This window comes from Mirounga leonina, unplaced genomic scaffold (genome assembly GCF_011800145.1).
Source record: "Mirounga leonina isolate KUSES-001 unplaced genomic scaffold, KU_Mleo_1.0 Mir_93, whole genome shotgun sequence".
Lineage (NCBI taxonomy): Eukaryota > Metazoa > Chordata > Mammalia > Carnivora > Phocidae > Mirounga > Mirounga leonina.
Window position 1 is genome coordinate 26,307,014 of NW_023270854.1, and position 17,416 is coordinate 26,324,429.

The 17,416-nt window shown below is 39.9% G+C and overlaps 1 protein-coding gene and 1 pseudogene across 2 annotated transcripts in view; one reads left to right on the forward strand and one right to left on the reverse strand.

Annotated features, from left to right (window-relative positions):
• Nucleotides 1-972: 972 nt before the first annotated feature.
• Nucleotides 973-17,416, forward strand: part of HDHD2 (haloacid dehalogenase like hydrolase domain containing 2) — a 36,182-nt gene continuing 19,738 nt past the window's right edge. The window contains exons 1-3 of one of the 2 annotated variants that reach the window (XM_034996130.1): nt 973-1,119; nt 8,819-8,929; nt 12,736-12,944. In XM_034996130.1, the coding sequence (XP_034852021.1) occupies nt 8,829-8,929; nt 12,736-12,944 (310 nt within the window). In that variant the 5' untranslated portion in view covers nt 973-1,119; nt 8,819-8,828. Of the gene's footprint in view, nt 1,120-1,303; nt 1,452-8,818; nt 8,930-12,735; nt 12,945-17,416 lie in introns of those variants that run through there. The other variant, XM_034996131.1, reaches the window with a different exon arrangement.
• On the reverse strand, nt 9,708-10,934 carry LOC118004704 (annotated as a pseudogene).

Below are 17,416 nucleotides of genomic sequence, written 5' to 3' on the forward strand. Positions count from 1 at the left end.
AAACTAGGAGCAGATTGCTTTTCCTTCAACCGCGTATGCCCTCACATAGAAAATAGACTTAACAAATATGAATAAAACCAAAACAACCTCCAGGACCAGTGGGGAGGAAAAGTGGAGGGTCACTAGTCCAGAGGAAAGCGTTCTAGCTCACAACATGGCAGACTGCGGCACTGGGCAGAGGGGATGTTGGATGGGTTCTGGCAGCACAAGCCCCAAGGCAAGGAGTTCCATATGTGCAAACCAGAGTGTGTATCCCATTACGTCAGACTGCTCCAGAAAGTTTTTCATTTAGTCGTTTTCATAGAGAATGCACAGGATGACCACCTCTGCACTCAAGAAGGCAGCCCATGTGGATCAAAGTAGAGACTCCCAGTAGGTGCGTGGGAGGGGAGCAGTGAGGGAGATGGTTGCCTGTACCTCGAGGTATTGCTCCCCTAGAGACGATAGGCAAGGCCTGGGGTTGCTCTAATGAGAGGCATGATGGGAGAGTTGACAGCCTAAGGTTTGGGAATAGCTATCTAGGAAAAGAGGAACCTCACTGCCTGAGGTAGTGGTTAACACAGCTAACAAATGCCAGATGCTGTTTAAGTAGCAAAGCAGAAAATGACTTCAGAGATCGGGTATTTCACGGAAAGTATCCAGGAGATGACTTCCGAGTTACGCCTCAAGAATGGGCATGAAGAGGTGCAGCGACGGAGGGTAGCGGCAAAAAAAGGTACTCAATACTTGGTTCACCAACGGTGCTGTAGAAGGGGAAAGAGCTGCTGAGCAAAGGCAGAGGTTTCGTTTATCCTCCTGCACCTGAGGTTAAGCAGGCCGCGCCCTTGGGGGAGCGGGTCTCAAGAACAACTTTTCCACCTGGAAGGTGCTAAGGAGCAAGACTATAGACTCCAGACTGGGCATCCGAAATCCGGAGCGAGGCGTGGGCGGATGGGGCGGATGGGGCGGAGTTGGATGGCGGAGAGGCGGGACTTCCGGTGCGGCCTTGCGCCCAGTTTCCGGCGTCTAGCGGCAGCTTGCCTTGCGCCCTGGGCTGTCCTCGAGGACGTTGCGAATGGTGGGGCTGTGCTGACTTTCCTGGTAGCGGGGCTTTTGCTGAGGACGGCGTGCGGAGCAGGGGTGAGGAGCCGCTATGGGACGGGCGACCTCCCACCCGTGCGGAGGCTGCATTTCTTTGTAGAGGGCTCGGGGACACTGGTTGCGTCTCTAGGCCACCCCTTCCTGGGCCGCGGACCAACCCGCGCGCGCGCTCCGAGAGGACAGGCCCACCCTTCCGGGCGGGGGCGGCTCCCGCGGCCACCCGGCCACCGCGCATGCGCGGAGTGGGGCTCCAGGCACTTCTTACGGGCCACGGGGCTGTCGGTGGTTCTGGGGCACATTGCGATTCTGGTGTGGTAGACGTTCCTCGGGACCTGCCCCTGGACTATATTTCGAAGCTGGTGTCCCTTCCGGTCAGTGTTGCCAGATCCTGGATTTTGTACTGGGGCAGAGCGCAGCTACCAGTCCTGAGGCCCTTTCCCATCCAGGAGATGGAGGAGATCGCCGTTGTTAGTGCTGAAAGACTTTTGTTCTTGGAACCATACCAGTTACTGAGACCAGGCTTCATGAATTAACTCACGAGCCTATACTGAGCGATCAGTAGTGCAGCGGAAAAGGCAACAACAGCTCCTTTCCTCGTAGAGCTTAGCAGTTTGGACCGAGTGATAAGTGGGATAATAGGAGCAAGCTAGGAGCTCCTCGCCCAGCCCTGGACTCAGGAATGCCCGAGGAAAGGGCGATAATCTGAGACCTGTGAACTGCAGGAGTTGGCCAGGGAATGGGAGGATGTAGGAGACAGCGGTGGTAGAAGTCAGGGAACAAAAGTGATTCTAGGCAAAAGTCCAGCGTTGAGGGAGGTAGAGTATAGGCCTGGTAGCCAACTGCAGTGCCGTGGAGCTTTGGTGTGGGAGTAGAGACAAAGGAGTTGGAGAGAGAAACCAGGGCTCTGCACACCAGTCATTCATGGTTCAGACTTTATCCTGAGGGCAGTGCAGAGCAACTGGAAGGTTTTAAACTGGATAGTGGCTGAATAATAGTGTCATTTATTGAGTGCATACAGTGGTTCCAGACTTTTCTACTGGAAGTACATAGGGAAGAAAGAATTTGTATTCCCCAGGAGGTCTAGAAGGCATATTCTTTTTTTTTTTTTTAAGATTTTATTTTTTTTATTTGAGAGAGAGAGAATGAGAGACAGAGAGCATGAGAGGGAGGAGGGTCAGAGGGAGAAGCAGACTCCCTGCCGAGCAGGGAGCCCGAAGCGGGACTCGATCCGGGGACTCCAGGATCATGACCTGAGCCGAAAGCAGCCGCTTAACCAACTGAGCCACCCAGGCGCCCCATAGAAGGCATATTCTGAAAAGCCCCAGCCTCCCAGGAGAAAATTGTTTGTTGAAATCTCTTGTTTTAAGTATTTATACAAGATTTGAATGATATACCAAAATATATACTTGGTTTGGTATAAAATGTTTTCTCAAATCCTCAAGATATTCTGATGGCTTGAGGACTTTGCATCATATGTATCTTGTGATTTTTGTAGTCCTTGACACATGCATCATGTACCCTCCCCTCCACCCCCACATACATAACCCAGCCTTTCTATGTGGGGAACAGTGTTCACAGTACATGTGTTACTTTCTTTAATTGTCCTGTCAACCATTAGAGGTGGGTGTAATTCCTTCTACTTTAGTAATGAAGAACCTGAGGCTGAGAGGTTAAGAAAATTGCCCACGTTCACACAGCTAGTGAGTCACATTCAAACCCAGGCATGTGCAACCCCTTAGTTCTTGGACTTCACTGCACTACTTCGCTTCGGGGAATGGATTTGAGGCTGGAAATAAGGAGAATATTTGAAGCAGAGAAGACATTTAGGGAGTTGTTGAAATAGGCTAGATTAGAGGTGATTTCAAAACCAAGATAGTCTTAATAATGATAGAGAGGAGTGAGTGGATTCAAAGGAGGTAGAGCTGACATGATGTGGCATTTGATTGAATGGGAGGAAAGAGTGGGAGAGCCTGGTGGCTACATCTGGATTGCTGGGGCGGCCATTCCCTCATTAGGATTGTAGGAAAAAGAGCAGCTTTGAGGGTAAAGAGGGCTTGCTGGCCTGAGATGCACCACGATATTCAAGGGGAGATGTCCTTCTGAAGTATCTTAAAGAGTTCCTTTTGGCATGAGAGAGAATTTACTTTTCTTCTTTGCACTTTGAATATGTGCCATTCATTATCAGTTGTTGATGACTTTCTAAGGTATATCCCCTATAACCTGTTCAAACCATGGGAGATGGTGGGACATGGACCCAAGATAAACAAAAGACATGGACTACTTCTGAAGCCTTTGCCTGTTTTATGGAGGTGACACATATATTTTACAATTACATTTTATCGAATACTGACCTGTAGTTCAACTAAGAGGTATTACAGAGGTTCAGATGAGATCATGGCAGAAGCAGTCAAGGCCTATACTGGGGCTAATTGAGGAAGTATATTTTGAGGTTTGAGTGGGGAATCTCAGTTTTTTTTCTTCTAGGCCTCAGTCACTCAGATATGTAATGCTCCAGAGAGCATTTTGGAATTTAAAAGGTATGCTCTGTGGAACTGATGAAAGCAAAAATACAGCCTTTTTAAATGCGTTGGTAACATGAAGCCTATGTGGATGCTTCAATAAGGATTAATATTGTCAGTTTTTATTACGACCATTTGCTGGCTCTAGTTATACAGGTGTTTTTGTGTTTTTTTAACTACACATCTTTTGTTGTTTATCCAGTCTTGTTTATATTTTGTTCTTTAATTACCTTCAGAGTTAACATTTTTTATTGAGTACAGATGTCACCCATTTTTCTACTGGGTCGTTTGTCTTAATATTTATAGTTTATATTTTCTGGATTCTGGTCTTTTCTCACATGTGTTGGAAATTTGTTTTTCACTCTGTATATTTTCACTCTCTCTCTCTTTCCAGTACTTTTAAAAACCCTCTTTTCCAGTAATTGAATTTATCTGCCTTTTCCTTTATGGTCAGTGCTTTTTATAGCTTAAAGAAGCCATTCCTATCCTCAAGTCATGAAGGTATTCTCCTATCTAAAAGTTTTACAGTTTTGGGCGCCTGGGTGGCTCAATCAGTTGAGCATCTGCCTTTGGCTCAGGTTATGATCCCAGGGTCCTGGGATCGAGTTCCGCATCGGGCTCCCTGCTCAGCGGGGAGTCTGCTTCTCCCTCTCCCCCTCCCTCCTGCTTGTGCGCTTTCTCTCTCTCTCAAATAAATAAATAAAATCTTTTTTAAAAATAAATAAAAAATAGAAGTTTTACAGTTTTGCCATAAACATGTAGTTGTTTAATCTACCTGGGAAAAATTGTATATAGTGTTATATGGGAGTGCAATTTAATTTTTTCTAGTTGTTCTAACACCATTTTATTGACCACATCATTCTTTCTTCATGAATCTGAAATTACCTCTGTCATGTCCAGTTTCTATACATGGGATTGGGGGGGGGGTCTTTTTCTGGATTCTCTCTTCTTTTTTTTTTTTTTTTTTATTCATGAAAGTCAGAGAGAGAGAGAGAGGCAGAGGCAGAGGGAGAGAAGCAGGCTCCCCACCTAGCAGGGAGCCCGATGCGGGACTCGATCCCAGGACCCTGGGATCATGACCTGAGCCGAAGGCAGACGCTTAACCATTTGAGCCACCCAGGCGCCCCCTGGATTCTCTCTTCTGTTCCAGTGATCAGTTTGTCTCTTTATGTGCTAATACCACAATATCTTAATTAATTACGAGAGTTCATTAATCAAATCTGGATGTTTGGTAAAGCAAAGTCCCACCTTTTTCTTCTTCAGTCTTGGCTGAAGTATCTTGGCTGTCTTTGGCCGTTTGCACTGGTGTATAGCTTTTAGAATCAGCTTATCAAGTTCCACAAAACACTTTTTGAGATAATGATTTGAATTGCCCTAAATCTATAGATCATTAGAGGGAAAACTGATATCTTTACAATATTGGGTCTTTTAATCCATGAAAATGGTGCCTCGATATATTTAACTATTTTTTTGTGGCTTTCATTGAAGTTTTTAAATTTTGACATAAAAATATTGACATCTTTTATTAGACTTTTTCTGGTGACTTTATATTTTATGATACTATCGCAAGTAATATTTTTAAATTAGTTTTATAATTATTTTTAGTGACATAGAAATGATAGTGATTTTAAATATTGTTATACTTTCCTATTAGTTTAGAATCTTGAATTTTTATATATATAATCATAACATGTATGAACAGCAATAGTTTTCTCTTTTCCAATCCTTATACCTTATTTTTCTTGCCTGACTGCACTAGCTGGGGTATTATTTACACTGTTAAATGGAAGTGGTGATAGCAGGATCCTTGTGTTATTCCTGTCTCAAAGATGTTTCCAGTATGTTATTGATAAGTCTAATGTTGGTATAGGCTTTTTGTAGGTAGCCTTTATCAACTTATAGAAGTTCCCTTCCATTTTTATGTTGCTTAGAGTATTTTAGTGTGTATAGATGCTGAATTTTATCAAATGCTTTTTCTGCATGAATTGACATGATCAGACATTATTTTACTTCTTTCATCTGTTAATGTGGTAAATAACAGTGACTGATTTTCGTAATTTAAACCAACCTAGTATTAATAGGATAAACCCCAACTTGGTCGTGATGTTTTTTTATGTTACTAGGTAGGCAGTTATTTTCTTTCAGCACATTGAAAATATTATTCTAATGTGTTTGGCTGTCATTGTTGCTAGTGTGAACTCAGCTGTCAGTGTGTTGCCTCTTTGAAAGTAATGTGTTCTTTTCCCTTGGCTGCCTTCATGATCTTTTCTTTGCTTTCAGTATACAGTGATTTAGATACGGACTTCTGGAATGCGTTGGGCTTTCTGATCTGTACATGTTTAGTTTTTCATGGTTTTTTTGCACAGATTTTCAGTCTTGTCTTTTATTCTTAAACATATAGGCCTATCCAGTAGATCTATCCGATAATCACATTATCAAAGGAGCCCTTACGGGACTGCTTTATGCACGGTTGTTTCTGTAGGTTCTTCTCCCTTATGGTCCTTGTTTCTTTAGGTCACTTGCTCATTATGCTTAGAATTTTATTTGATTTTATTTATGGGATTTCTTTACTGTTTGGGCTGAAAGTAATATCTTGCGGAGGGTTTGCATTTGCTTCAGCTGGGCACCTATTGTCAAGGTCATTGTGATTTAAAATCTTGAAGGTTCTCTGAGGACTTACCTTTGATAATATGAGTTTAGTCTGCAGACTGGGTCCTGGGCTGGCTATGATTCCACATTCTCTGTGGCACTTTCTTCCTTTCACTGTGTGGGCCAAGTTTCATAGTAGTTGATTTTTTTTGTAGTCAACTGAGACAAGGTAGGATGGGAATGCCAGTGATGGCTTATTTTTGGCTCATCCTTACAGTGAAGGCTCTGCTTTTAGATTGGAAGGATCTATCTCTTCAGGTGGGCTCTGAGTTTTATTTTTTATTCCCTGAAGGGGCCAAGGAGGTGGGGGACTCAGTTAAAGGTAACCTAGTGTGGGCAGATGCTCTTAGGGCCAAAATAAGCTGCAGTATTCTGCTCATCTCCTGGTTTGTTGCTTTATTCAGATCTAAGAAATCCTTATTTTCTTCCTTGCTCCTTGAAGCTTTATACACACACACACACACACACACATACACACATCATACACAAATATATACACCCTTGAACAACATGGGTTTGAACTGTGCTGGTCCAAGTGTACAGCGATTTTTTTTTTCAATAAATACAGTATAATACTGTAAATGTATTTTCTCTTTCTTAACAGTTTTCTTAATAACATTTCTTTTCTCTAGGTTACTTTATTATAAAAATACAGCGTACAATACATACAACATACAAAATACTTGTTAATTTACTGCTTATGTTATCGGTTAAGGCTTCCAGTCAGCAGTAGGCTGTTAGTAGTTGAGTTTTGGTGGAGTCAAAAATTATACTTGCATTTCCAACTGTGCGGAGGTCAGCATCCCTATTGTTGTTCAAGGGTCGTGTGTGTGTGTGTATTTTAATCCAGTATTGTTAGGTTTCATTTGGAGAGTTAATTTGGTTACTTAGCCAGCTATATTATTGGAAGCCCAAGTCCAAGAATAATTTTTTTTTTAAAAGAAGCATACCAGAGTTTATTTATCCACAAATAAGTATTTACTTTTCAGAGGAGTCAATGTAGGAGATTACAAGTTTCTGCCATTGCTCAAGATATATTTGGAACTCTTTTTTTGGAATTGGTTTCAGAGCTAGTAGCATATTCTTTTAAATATCTTTATTGGCTACATTTTTCATCCTTTAAAGATGAAACTTGGGCTTACCAAAGGATCCAGCAGTCAAACTCCTAGGTATTTACCCAAATAAATTGAAAACTCTGTTAACGCAAAAACCTGTGCATAAATGTTTATAACTGCTTTATTCATGATCACTGAAAACCAGAAATACCAAGGTAAAATTCAACAAGAGAATGAATAAACTGTGGTATATCCACATTGTGGGATACTGTTCAGTAACAAGAGGAATGAGTCTTATTGATTCTGGCAAAAACATGGTTGGATCTTAAATGCATTTTGCTAAGTAAAAGAAGCCCACCCCAAAAGGCTACATATTCTATGATTTTATTCATATGACATTCTGAAAAAGAACTAGGGACAGAATATCAGTGGTTACCAGGAGTTGGTGGAAGGGAGAGCAGTTGACTACAAAGGAGGTACCACAGGGGAATTTATAAGGTGATGTCTTTGATACTTGTTTCTATGTCTGAAATATTTTATTATAAAAACAAAAGATGGAAGGAAAAAATGAATAAGCTTAAAAAAACTAATAATGAAGTCCTGTCCTCTTCTCTTTAGCTTCCCTACTGTTCTTACCTACTCTTGTTATTTTTAAACTGTACATATGCCCTATACTTCACTGTATATATGATGTAGCTCATAATAAGCACATTTTAAAAGGGAAAATATGCAAAAGGAAAGTTGATGTGGTTAAGGTAAGGAGAACATCTCCTGACTAAAGTTACTTTATAACTTGACATTTCCTTCTTGGTGACCTGTAAACATTGGTAGCTCCTCGACCACATATACCATATCAGACTATAATGGTGGAGATGGGCAATTAGAACATTTTTGGTTTTTTTTTTCAAGATTTTAAAAATTTATACATATATAGAGAGAGCATGCGTACATGCCCGTAAGCAGGGGGAGGGGCAGAGGAAGAGGGTGAGAGAGAGAATCTCAAGCTGACTCCACCTGAGCCTGATGTGGCTTGATCTCACCACTCTGAGATCATGACCTGAGCTGAAGTCAAGAGGTGGACGCTGAACGAACTGAGCCACCCAGGTGCCCCTGAACACTTTCATCATATATAGCAAAAGATGAAAGATTTTGCCAGTGATTGGAGGCTTCCATCCACCCATTCTTCAGAGTACATTTGCTCATATTTAAAATAAATGAATGAATTATTCCACCAAAGAATTATTTTAAGAAATCTGAAAGTAAATAGTAACTTCTCTTTTAATATTCCCCTATGGTTTTTAATTCACGTTTAAAAAAAAAAAAACAAACAAACATTGTAAAAGTTTTAGGGATCAAATTTTGGATTTTTAAAAACACATTTCATTTCTAAAAGAGAAGCAGCTTAACACTAAGCAGTATTTTCCTGGATATGAATGATATTTTTGAAGACTTACCAGTTTTTAATTGTCCATTGTTTCCTAAACTGTATTTTTAATTTCATTTGTTCTCTCCTAGGGAATGAAGGATGGCAGCACGCCGTGCGTTAAAAGCTGTTTTGGTGGATCTCAATGGCACGCTTCACATTGAAGATGCAGCTGTGCCAGGCGCCCAGGAAGCTCTTAAAAGGCAAGCTATTCTCTCGGTTCAGCTGACAAATATGTTTGTAAGTGCCATTTTACCAAGGCAGATCATTAGCTAAATGGATGGCCTTAAGATGGCATTTCACCAGCTTACCATATATACAGGAACTGCCTTGGGTTTAGCTAGAAGATGTATGCAAAGTAATATCCTGCAAACACTGTTTTCTAAACCTTTATTAGGTTTGGCCTTTTGATCTAGTCTTTTTGTTCTTTGTGTGTCTGTCTTTAAGTCAGTATTGTAAATTTGGGAATGAAAACTTAAGATTCTAAAGTATGGAATAAATAGCATTGGAAAATCACAAATGAATCCTGGAATCACAAAATGAAACGCACACATACACAAAGGCATGGTTCTCCTTGCTCCCCCTTCACCCAGAATCTAACATTGAGTGTGCAACTGCTTGAGTAAAATTTAGCGAGAGACTTGAAATTTTATATTTGTTTCTATCAACTAAATTTAGTGCTTTTGAAGGTTAGAGACTATCTTATATTTCTTTCTTCCTTTTTTTTTAAATTTAAAATACAACTTTATTCTGATTCTAAATGAAAAGGAATGGGAATGACAATGACAGATGAGATTTCACCACTGGATATTGTGATGGGATTATAGCAGTCTCCTATCTGAAACTCAGGAGGGGAACAGTTGCATTCCAAAACAGCTACATATGCAGGTCCAAAAAACGAAGGTACTTTTTAGACAACCACATTCCAAAGCCCATTCATTTCCTTCAGCATCCCAAAGATGAAGCACTTGTTCTGCTCAGCTAGATCATAAAGTGGCAGGCACACTGCACCACCAACATCACAGGACAGTTGCTTCTAGAACTAGACTTCTGATGCTGGGCTCCAGCTACACTTTCTCTGGGGTCATCGTCCTCATCCGGGAGAGTGGGTATCTGAGCAGCCTCTAGATCGTCTTCTGCTCTGCTGCCAGAGCTGGCTCCATGACAGCCTCTGGTGGGGCAGGAGCAGGCATGGCAACACACCCCAAGTGAGGGTCTCCCCTTAGTGTTCTAGCAAGCCACAGGAAGGGCTTTTCAAAGCTCTAGTTACTTTTGGCAGAAATGTCATAGTACTGAAGGTTCTTCTTTCGGTGGAAAACGATAGATTTTGCCTTACTTGTCCTGTCCTCAGGGTCCGCTTTGTTGCCACACAGCACAGTGGGGATGTTTTCACACACTTGTACCAGCTCTCTATGCCAGTTAGGCACATTCTTGTAAGTAACCCTTGACATGACAGCCATGGCACACTGCGCTTGGATGTCATAGCCATCTCTCAGCCCACCAGATTTCTCCTGACCAGCCATATCCCATACGTTGAACCTAATAGGTCCTCTGTTGGTATGGAACATGAGGGGATGGACCTCAACACCCAAGGTGGCTACATACTTCTCAAATTCACCAGTCCAATGACGTTTCACAAACATAGTTTTTCCAGTACTACCATTACCCGCCACAAAAGTTTGAACTGGAGTTGGGGTTCTCCTTGGGCAGACAACGTGCTGGTGCTTCCAGAAGCATCTCTGGCCATCTGACTGAGCTCTTCTATTTCTGATGTATCAACTACAACACTTAACACAAGTCAACATACAAATTGGGGATATGGGAAAAGTCTGTCAAAGTGAACCGAGTGTGAGTGTTTGCCTCTGAGTTTTGAAGAAAATACTCATCAATATGACAGAACTATTAATGTTACTAAGTACTTTTGTCCTTAAATAATTTAGGGAAATTTTCAAAAACCAGCAATACTGAGCATGTGGTGCTTCTCATTTTCCCACCTTAAAATATTCATAGTATAACGTTATTCAGCAAATGTAGTGATCAGTGTCACAGGGCTAGGTATTAGAGCAAAAGATTGACACAGACTTTGTAGTCTCAAGGAGCTTATTTGCCATTTGGGGAATCAATAAACATGAAGAGGCTTGTATATCTGGTAGGCTTCAGTTGGAATCTATCAGTTTCATAACGATATTCGTTATAGGTGGACAACATGTTTAAAGCCAAAAGAAAATCCGTTGCAGGGTTGGACTTTCTCTTGACACGGTTTCTCTCCTAGGTAGGCTTTCTAGGGAAAAGGATGCCTGTTGTTCAGTCTATTCTCCTATTAGATAAGAGCTTTTACTGCTTTAACGATGAGCTTTCTACTCTGGGTCAAAAGAAAAATCTTTTTATTTCTGGTGAACAGTGGATGACATCTCTGAGTTGCTCAGTAAACTGTGAGCCTGCCAGTCTGGAGGGAACAGGACTCTACACACTCTTCTCTTACTGTCGCTCAGGGCTTTCCGTCCCAAAGAAATCACTGTACTCTGTCACTGCTGGTTTGGGTTTCTATGGAAACAAAAGAGACTAAGGGAAGTTGAAGGACAAGTCAAAAGAAAAGTTTTTTTTAAAATGCTCATTAAAAGTGATGTGGTAATTTCCATACTTGTACTTACTCATTTTTAATTATGTTGATGGTAGTTATGTTGAAGTAATCAGTTTCTTTTGAGTGATAAATCACCAAATTTAATGTGTTTTTCAGAAAAGCTATCACACAGAAATTATACAGATAATCATGATGACAGTGAACCATTTAATCATGCAAATGTGTTTAATGTTCTTTGGGTGAATACTTAAAAATATTTTTTCTGATTTATTTGCTTGCTTATTTTAAATCGTGGTTAGTGCTGTTATGTTTTGCATCCATTCGAGACAGGCATAAAATAAAAAGCAACAGGGTATTGATATAAAATTTTAAATTGCGGTTAAATTGAGATTATTTGTAGATTTTGGATTAAAATACTGGAGGTCTAAGAAAATAATTTCCATTTTTAAATAAAGCTAGACTATCATGAATTCTCTCTCTGGTACCTGATTGCCAGTTTAGGTTCCAGAAGCAGCTCACAGAATCAAAACAATCCTGTATGTGGATAGTTCAGGGGGAAAACACATTTCAGTCTGTACAACTGGAATGTTTCTTTGAGCATTCCAGATAGTTTCTGTTTATTAACTTAGTAACATGTGAGGGTTTAGCCAGTCTCTCACTGACTGCGAAGAAGGAGTAAACATCCTGAAGTGTCCTCTGTTCTCTTAATGTAGATCAGAAGCTGTACCAGCACATAGATCCAAGTTCCCATCTGGGCTCTGCTGCCACCCAGCTGTGCAGAGCTGAGCAGTCGCTTAACTCCTCCTGGCTTCTGTTGTCCCATCTTTTTTTTTTTTTTTTAAAGATTTATTTATTTATTTGAGAGAGCGAGAATGAGAGAGAGAGTACATGAGAGAGGGGAGGGTTAGAGGGAGAAGCAGCCTCCTTGCTAAGCAGGGAGCCCGATGCGGGACTCGATCCAGGGACTCCAGGATCATGACCTGAGCCAAAGGCAGTCGCTTAACCAACTGAGCCACCCAGGCGCCCTGTTGTCCCATCTTTAAGTGAAGGTTGCACTAGTAGATAATCTCTAAGATAACTTTCTCTCTCATAATCTGTGAGTACAGTGGTTTAATAAGCTTTGTTTTTTTTTTCACTTCTTTACTAAAACCCTGTGGTATAATTTAGTTATAGAAGGCCCTCAGAAAGATAGACATACATAGCTTTTATAATTAGACATTGCAGCCTTTGGAGATGAAGCGGTCCACAGGGTGTGGATGATTGGTAAAAATCTGGGTAGGTTACAAAAAAAAAACCTTAATGGCCATAAAAACATTTATTTGGTGACTTACTCTTCATTTTCTGACCTCTGGCAAGTGCTAGCAAATTAGGTTTTATGGGGCTAGAGTGTAAAAGCTGCACATTGACATCTGAATTTGACTTTCCCAGGTTACGCGGTGCTTCTGTAATAGTTAGGTTTGTGACCAATACTACCAAAGAGAGCAAGCAAGACCTACTGGATAGGTTGAAAAAATTGGAGTTTGATATCTCTGAAGATGAAATATTCACTTCGCTGACTGCAGCCAGAAATTTAGTAGAGCAGAAACAGGTTCGACCCATGCTGCTAGTGGATGATCGGGCGCTCCCTGATTTCAAAGGTAGGGGACATTTGGAAATATACAGAAATTGGTTCTTCATATTCGCTTATAAATCATTCTTAAAACTGGACGTTTACAGGGGTTTTGTCAGATTTCCTCTTATTATTATTGAAATGGTCAACAGATAGTTTTAATCTGAATTTATGTTTCTCAAACCTGTTTTGACTATACTCCACAATATGCACACATAATATAGTAACCCAGTAGATATATACTTGTGTTTATGTGTGTTAAACAATACTTGCTCTTACTGTATGACAGGTACTCTATTTTCTATCTGGTTTACTTTATTGTTTGTTTGAATTCGATCCTGCTTAGAGCCCTCCACATTAGCTTCACATCTGCTCATGGATCATTGCCCACAGTTTGAAAAAAACAGGCCAAAATCACTTTGTGTATTATAATCCTCAATCCAGGAGCCACTGTATTAATTTGGTTAAATGAGATATGTTGGAATCTTACATTTTATTTCAGTTTTTGTTAATAGAATTAATCTGATCCCACTTATCAATGATTGATTATGAGCAGTTTATATTTATGATGGGCTTGGCTTTCGAGGCTGTTGAATAAATCTTAATAATATTGTGAAAAAAACAGATACCATTCTGTATCGTGTGAAGTTTTTGCAATGACCATAAAATACTTCTAATCAAAATAAAATAAAACTGTTTTTTCTTTGGAAAAATAAACAGATCTGGGAAAATATCCTGTTTTTATGAAGCTTTGCCACATTACTTCTTTTTATAAATGACAGAGTGAAATGACACAATATAGAAAAATAGGTATAAATACCTCATTATAAAACCATAGGATGGCTTTACAAATAATGATTAGGGAAATTCAGCATGAATATATTGTTAGGCAGAACCTCAAAACTTGTCCTATCAGGAAGTAGAACAGTGTATCAAGCAGAATTATTATTTGTAAGAAACAGAAGCCAACTTCAGCTGAATTAAACAGAAAATACATTTATTAAAAGGATCTGAATGCTGACAGGAATATAAAATGGTACACCTCCTATGGAGAGGAATTTGGCAATAGCTAGCAAAATTGCATGTGAAGCAGAACTGCCACTTGTAGGAACCTATCCCTAAGAGATAGTTACAAAAATACACAATGGCATGCGATCAAAGTTGTTCATTATGGCCTTACTTGAAATAACAAAAGATTGGAAACAACCCGAATGTTCATTGGAAGGGACTGATTGTTTAAACTGTGATATGTCCACAGAATGGAATGCCTTGTAGCTGAAAAATAAGTAAGGGCAAATTCTATCTCCTGATAAGGAGTGGTCTTCATAGGGTATATTAAGTGAAAAAGGAGGATGTAGAAAACCTTACATATTTTCTGTGTAAGAAAATGAGAGAGAAATGGATATGTGTTTGTCTTATATTTGTGAAAGGAAGCTAAAGAAGAATAAAGGGGGAACTAGGAAAAGCGGTTATCTAAAGGTGGGGGAAGGAAGAAAGGGATTAGGAGACAAGACTTCTCCACAAGTACCTTGTTTATAGCATTGCCTTTGGAACCATGTAAATATTTTGCATGTTTAAAACGCAATTAAAAAGTAAAAACCAAGCCAGTCCCTGAAAACCAAAATCAAATTGAAACAAATAAATTTAATTCTCTATCAAGTTGGTGACGTATCCACTCAGAGAAGAGTTACTTCAAGTGACTTTAAAATACCGTATTTTGATGGTTCGTTCATAGTGGGATAAATTCTAAGGATAAAAGCACTGCAAAGGGATGACATGATACTCGTATGGAAAACCCAAAAGATTCCACCCCAAAATTGCTAGAACTCATACAGGAATTCAGCAAAGTGGCAGGATATAAAATCAATGCACAGAAATCAGTTGCATTTCTGTACACTAACAATGAGACAGAAGAAAGAAATCAAGGAGTCGATCCCATTTACAATTGCACCCAAACCATAAGATATTTAGGAATAAACCTAACCAAAGAGGCAAAGGATCTGTACTCTGAAAACTATAGAACACTCATATAAGAAATTGAGGAAGACACAAAGAAATGGAAAAACGTTCCATGCTCATGGATTGAAAGAACAATTATTGTTCAAATGTCTATGCTACCTGGAGCAGTCTACACATTCAGTGCAATCCCTATCAAAATACTATCAACTTTTTTCATAGAGCTGGAACAAATAATCCTAAAATTTGTGTGGAACCAGAAAAGGCCCCGAATAACCAAAGGAATGTTGAAAAAGCAAAGCAAAGCTGGTGGTATCACAATTCCGGACTTCAAGCTCTATTCCAAAGCAGTAGTTACCAGGACAGTATGGTATTGGCACAAAAACAGACACAGAGATCAGTGGAACAGAATAGAGAACCCAGAAACGGACCCTCACCTCTATGGTCAACTAACCTTCGACAAAGCAGGAAAGAATATCCAATGGAAAAAAGACAGTCTCTTCAACAAACGGTGTTGGGAAAATTGGACAGCCACATGCAGAAGAATGAAGCTGGACCATTTTCCTATACCATATCCAAAAATAGCCTCAAAATGGATGAAAGACCTAAATGTGAGACAGGAATCTATCAAAATCCTAGAGGAGAACACAGGCAGCAAGCTCTGAGATCTTGGTCACAGCAACTTCTTCCTAGAAACATCGCCAAAGGCAAGGGAAACAAAGGCAAAAATGAAGTATTGGGACATCGTCAACATAAAAAGCTTTTGCACAACAAAGGAAACAGTTTACAAAACCAAAAGACAACCGACAGAATGGGAGAATATGTTTGCAAAGGACGTATCGAATAAAGGGCTAGTATCCAAAATCTATAAAGAACTTATCAAACTATACCCAAAGAACAAAGAATCCAATAAAAAATGGACAGAAGACATTTCTGCAAAGAAGACATCCAAATGGCCAACAGACACATGAGAAAATGCTCAACATCACTCGGCATCAGGGAAATAGAAATCAAAACCATAATGAGATACCACCTCACACCAATCAGAATGGCTAAAATTAACAAGTCAGGAAGCGACAGATGTTGGCAGGGATGCGGAGAAAGGGGAACCCTCCTACACTGTTGGTGGGAATGCAAGCTGGTGCAGCCACTCTAGAAAACAGTATGGAGGTTCCTCAAAAAGTTGAAAATAGAGCTACCCTATGACTCAGCAATTGCACTACTGGGTATTTACTCCAAAGATACAAATGTAAGATCCGAAGGGGCACCTGCACCCCAATGTTTATAGCAGCAATGTCCACAACAGCCATACTATGGAAAGAGCCCAGATGTCCATCAGCAGATGAATGGATAAGTAAGATGTGTGTGTTTATATATATATATATATACACACACACACACACACACACACACACACACACACACACAATGGAATACTACTCAGCCATCAAAAAGTGAAATCTTGCCATTTGCAACAATGTGGATGGAACTAGAGGATATTATGCTAAGCGTTATAAGTCAGTCAGAGAAAGACACTTATCATATGATCTCAATGATATGTGGAATTTAAGAAACCAAACAGAGGATCATAGGGGAAGAGAGGAAAAAACAAAACAGGACGAAACCAGAGAGGGAGACAATCCATAGGAGACTCTTAATCATAGGAAACAAACTGAGGGTTGCTGGAGGGGAGGGGGGTAGGGTGATGGGGTAACTGGGTGATAGACGTTAAGGAGGGCATGTGATATAATGAGCACTGGGTATTATAAGACTGATGAATCACAGACCTGTACCTCTGAAACCAATAATATATTATATGTTAATTTTAAAAAACTGCAAAGAAATCTTAAACTACATTCAGTAGTCTTAGTGTTATTAGTAATGTGGTAATTAGTTATTATTTTTAAATTGTAGATATAGGATAAAGCAAAGTAGTAATTACGCTAGTATTGGTAGTACCCACGATTTTATGTGTAAATGCAAAGAGATACGAATATAAAAATCAAAAAAGCCATGCATTACTAATTTTGAATTAGATCATTATCAACTCCCTTGTTCTCTTTTAAAAAATACACATTATCTAGATCTTCCACTGCAAAGGCCTAGAAGCAGTGACAACCGATGCTCAGTGGTGGCACACTACCATTTCTGAACTACTCTGTACTTGTGGCTACTAGGAGGGAGGAAATTGGAAATCTGGGTATCTGCTCTGTTTCTTCCCCTCACATTTTGTTGGAATCTATGATGAGGATGCTTCAAGGCAGGCAGTGAGAGAGGCAAATAGGAATTGGTATACAGAAAATCCGCAGAACCTTTAATTGGACCTTTAGTAACTGTGATGGTGAATATACTTGTTTGGTTGTCCTATCTGAAGTTCTGTTACCAGACACCAAAGCCTTAAAATATGCTTTAATGACAGAATAATATTTATGGAACTGAAAGTGGATTAGGCATTAAGTAGAAAACTGTAGAATCTACAGTGCATTCCTTATTTATCATGAATGTGTTAACCTCAGCTGTGGCAATTAGAAAGTCTAATTTCCC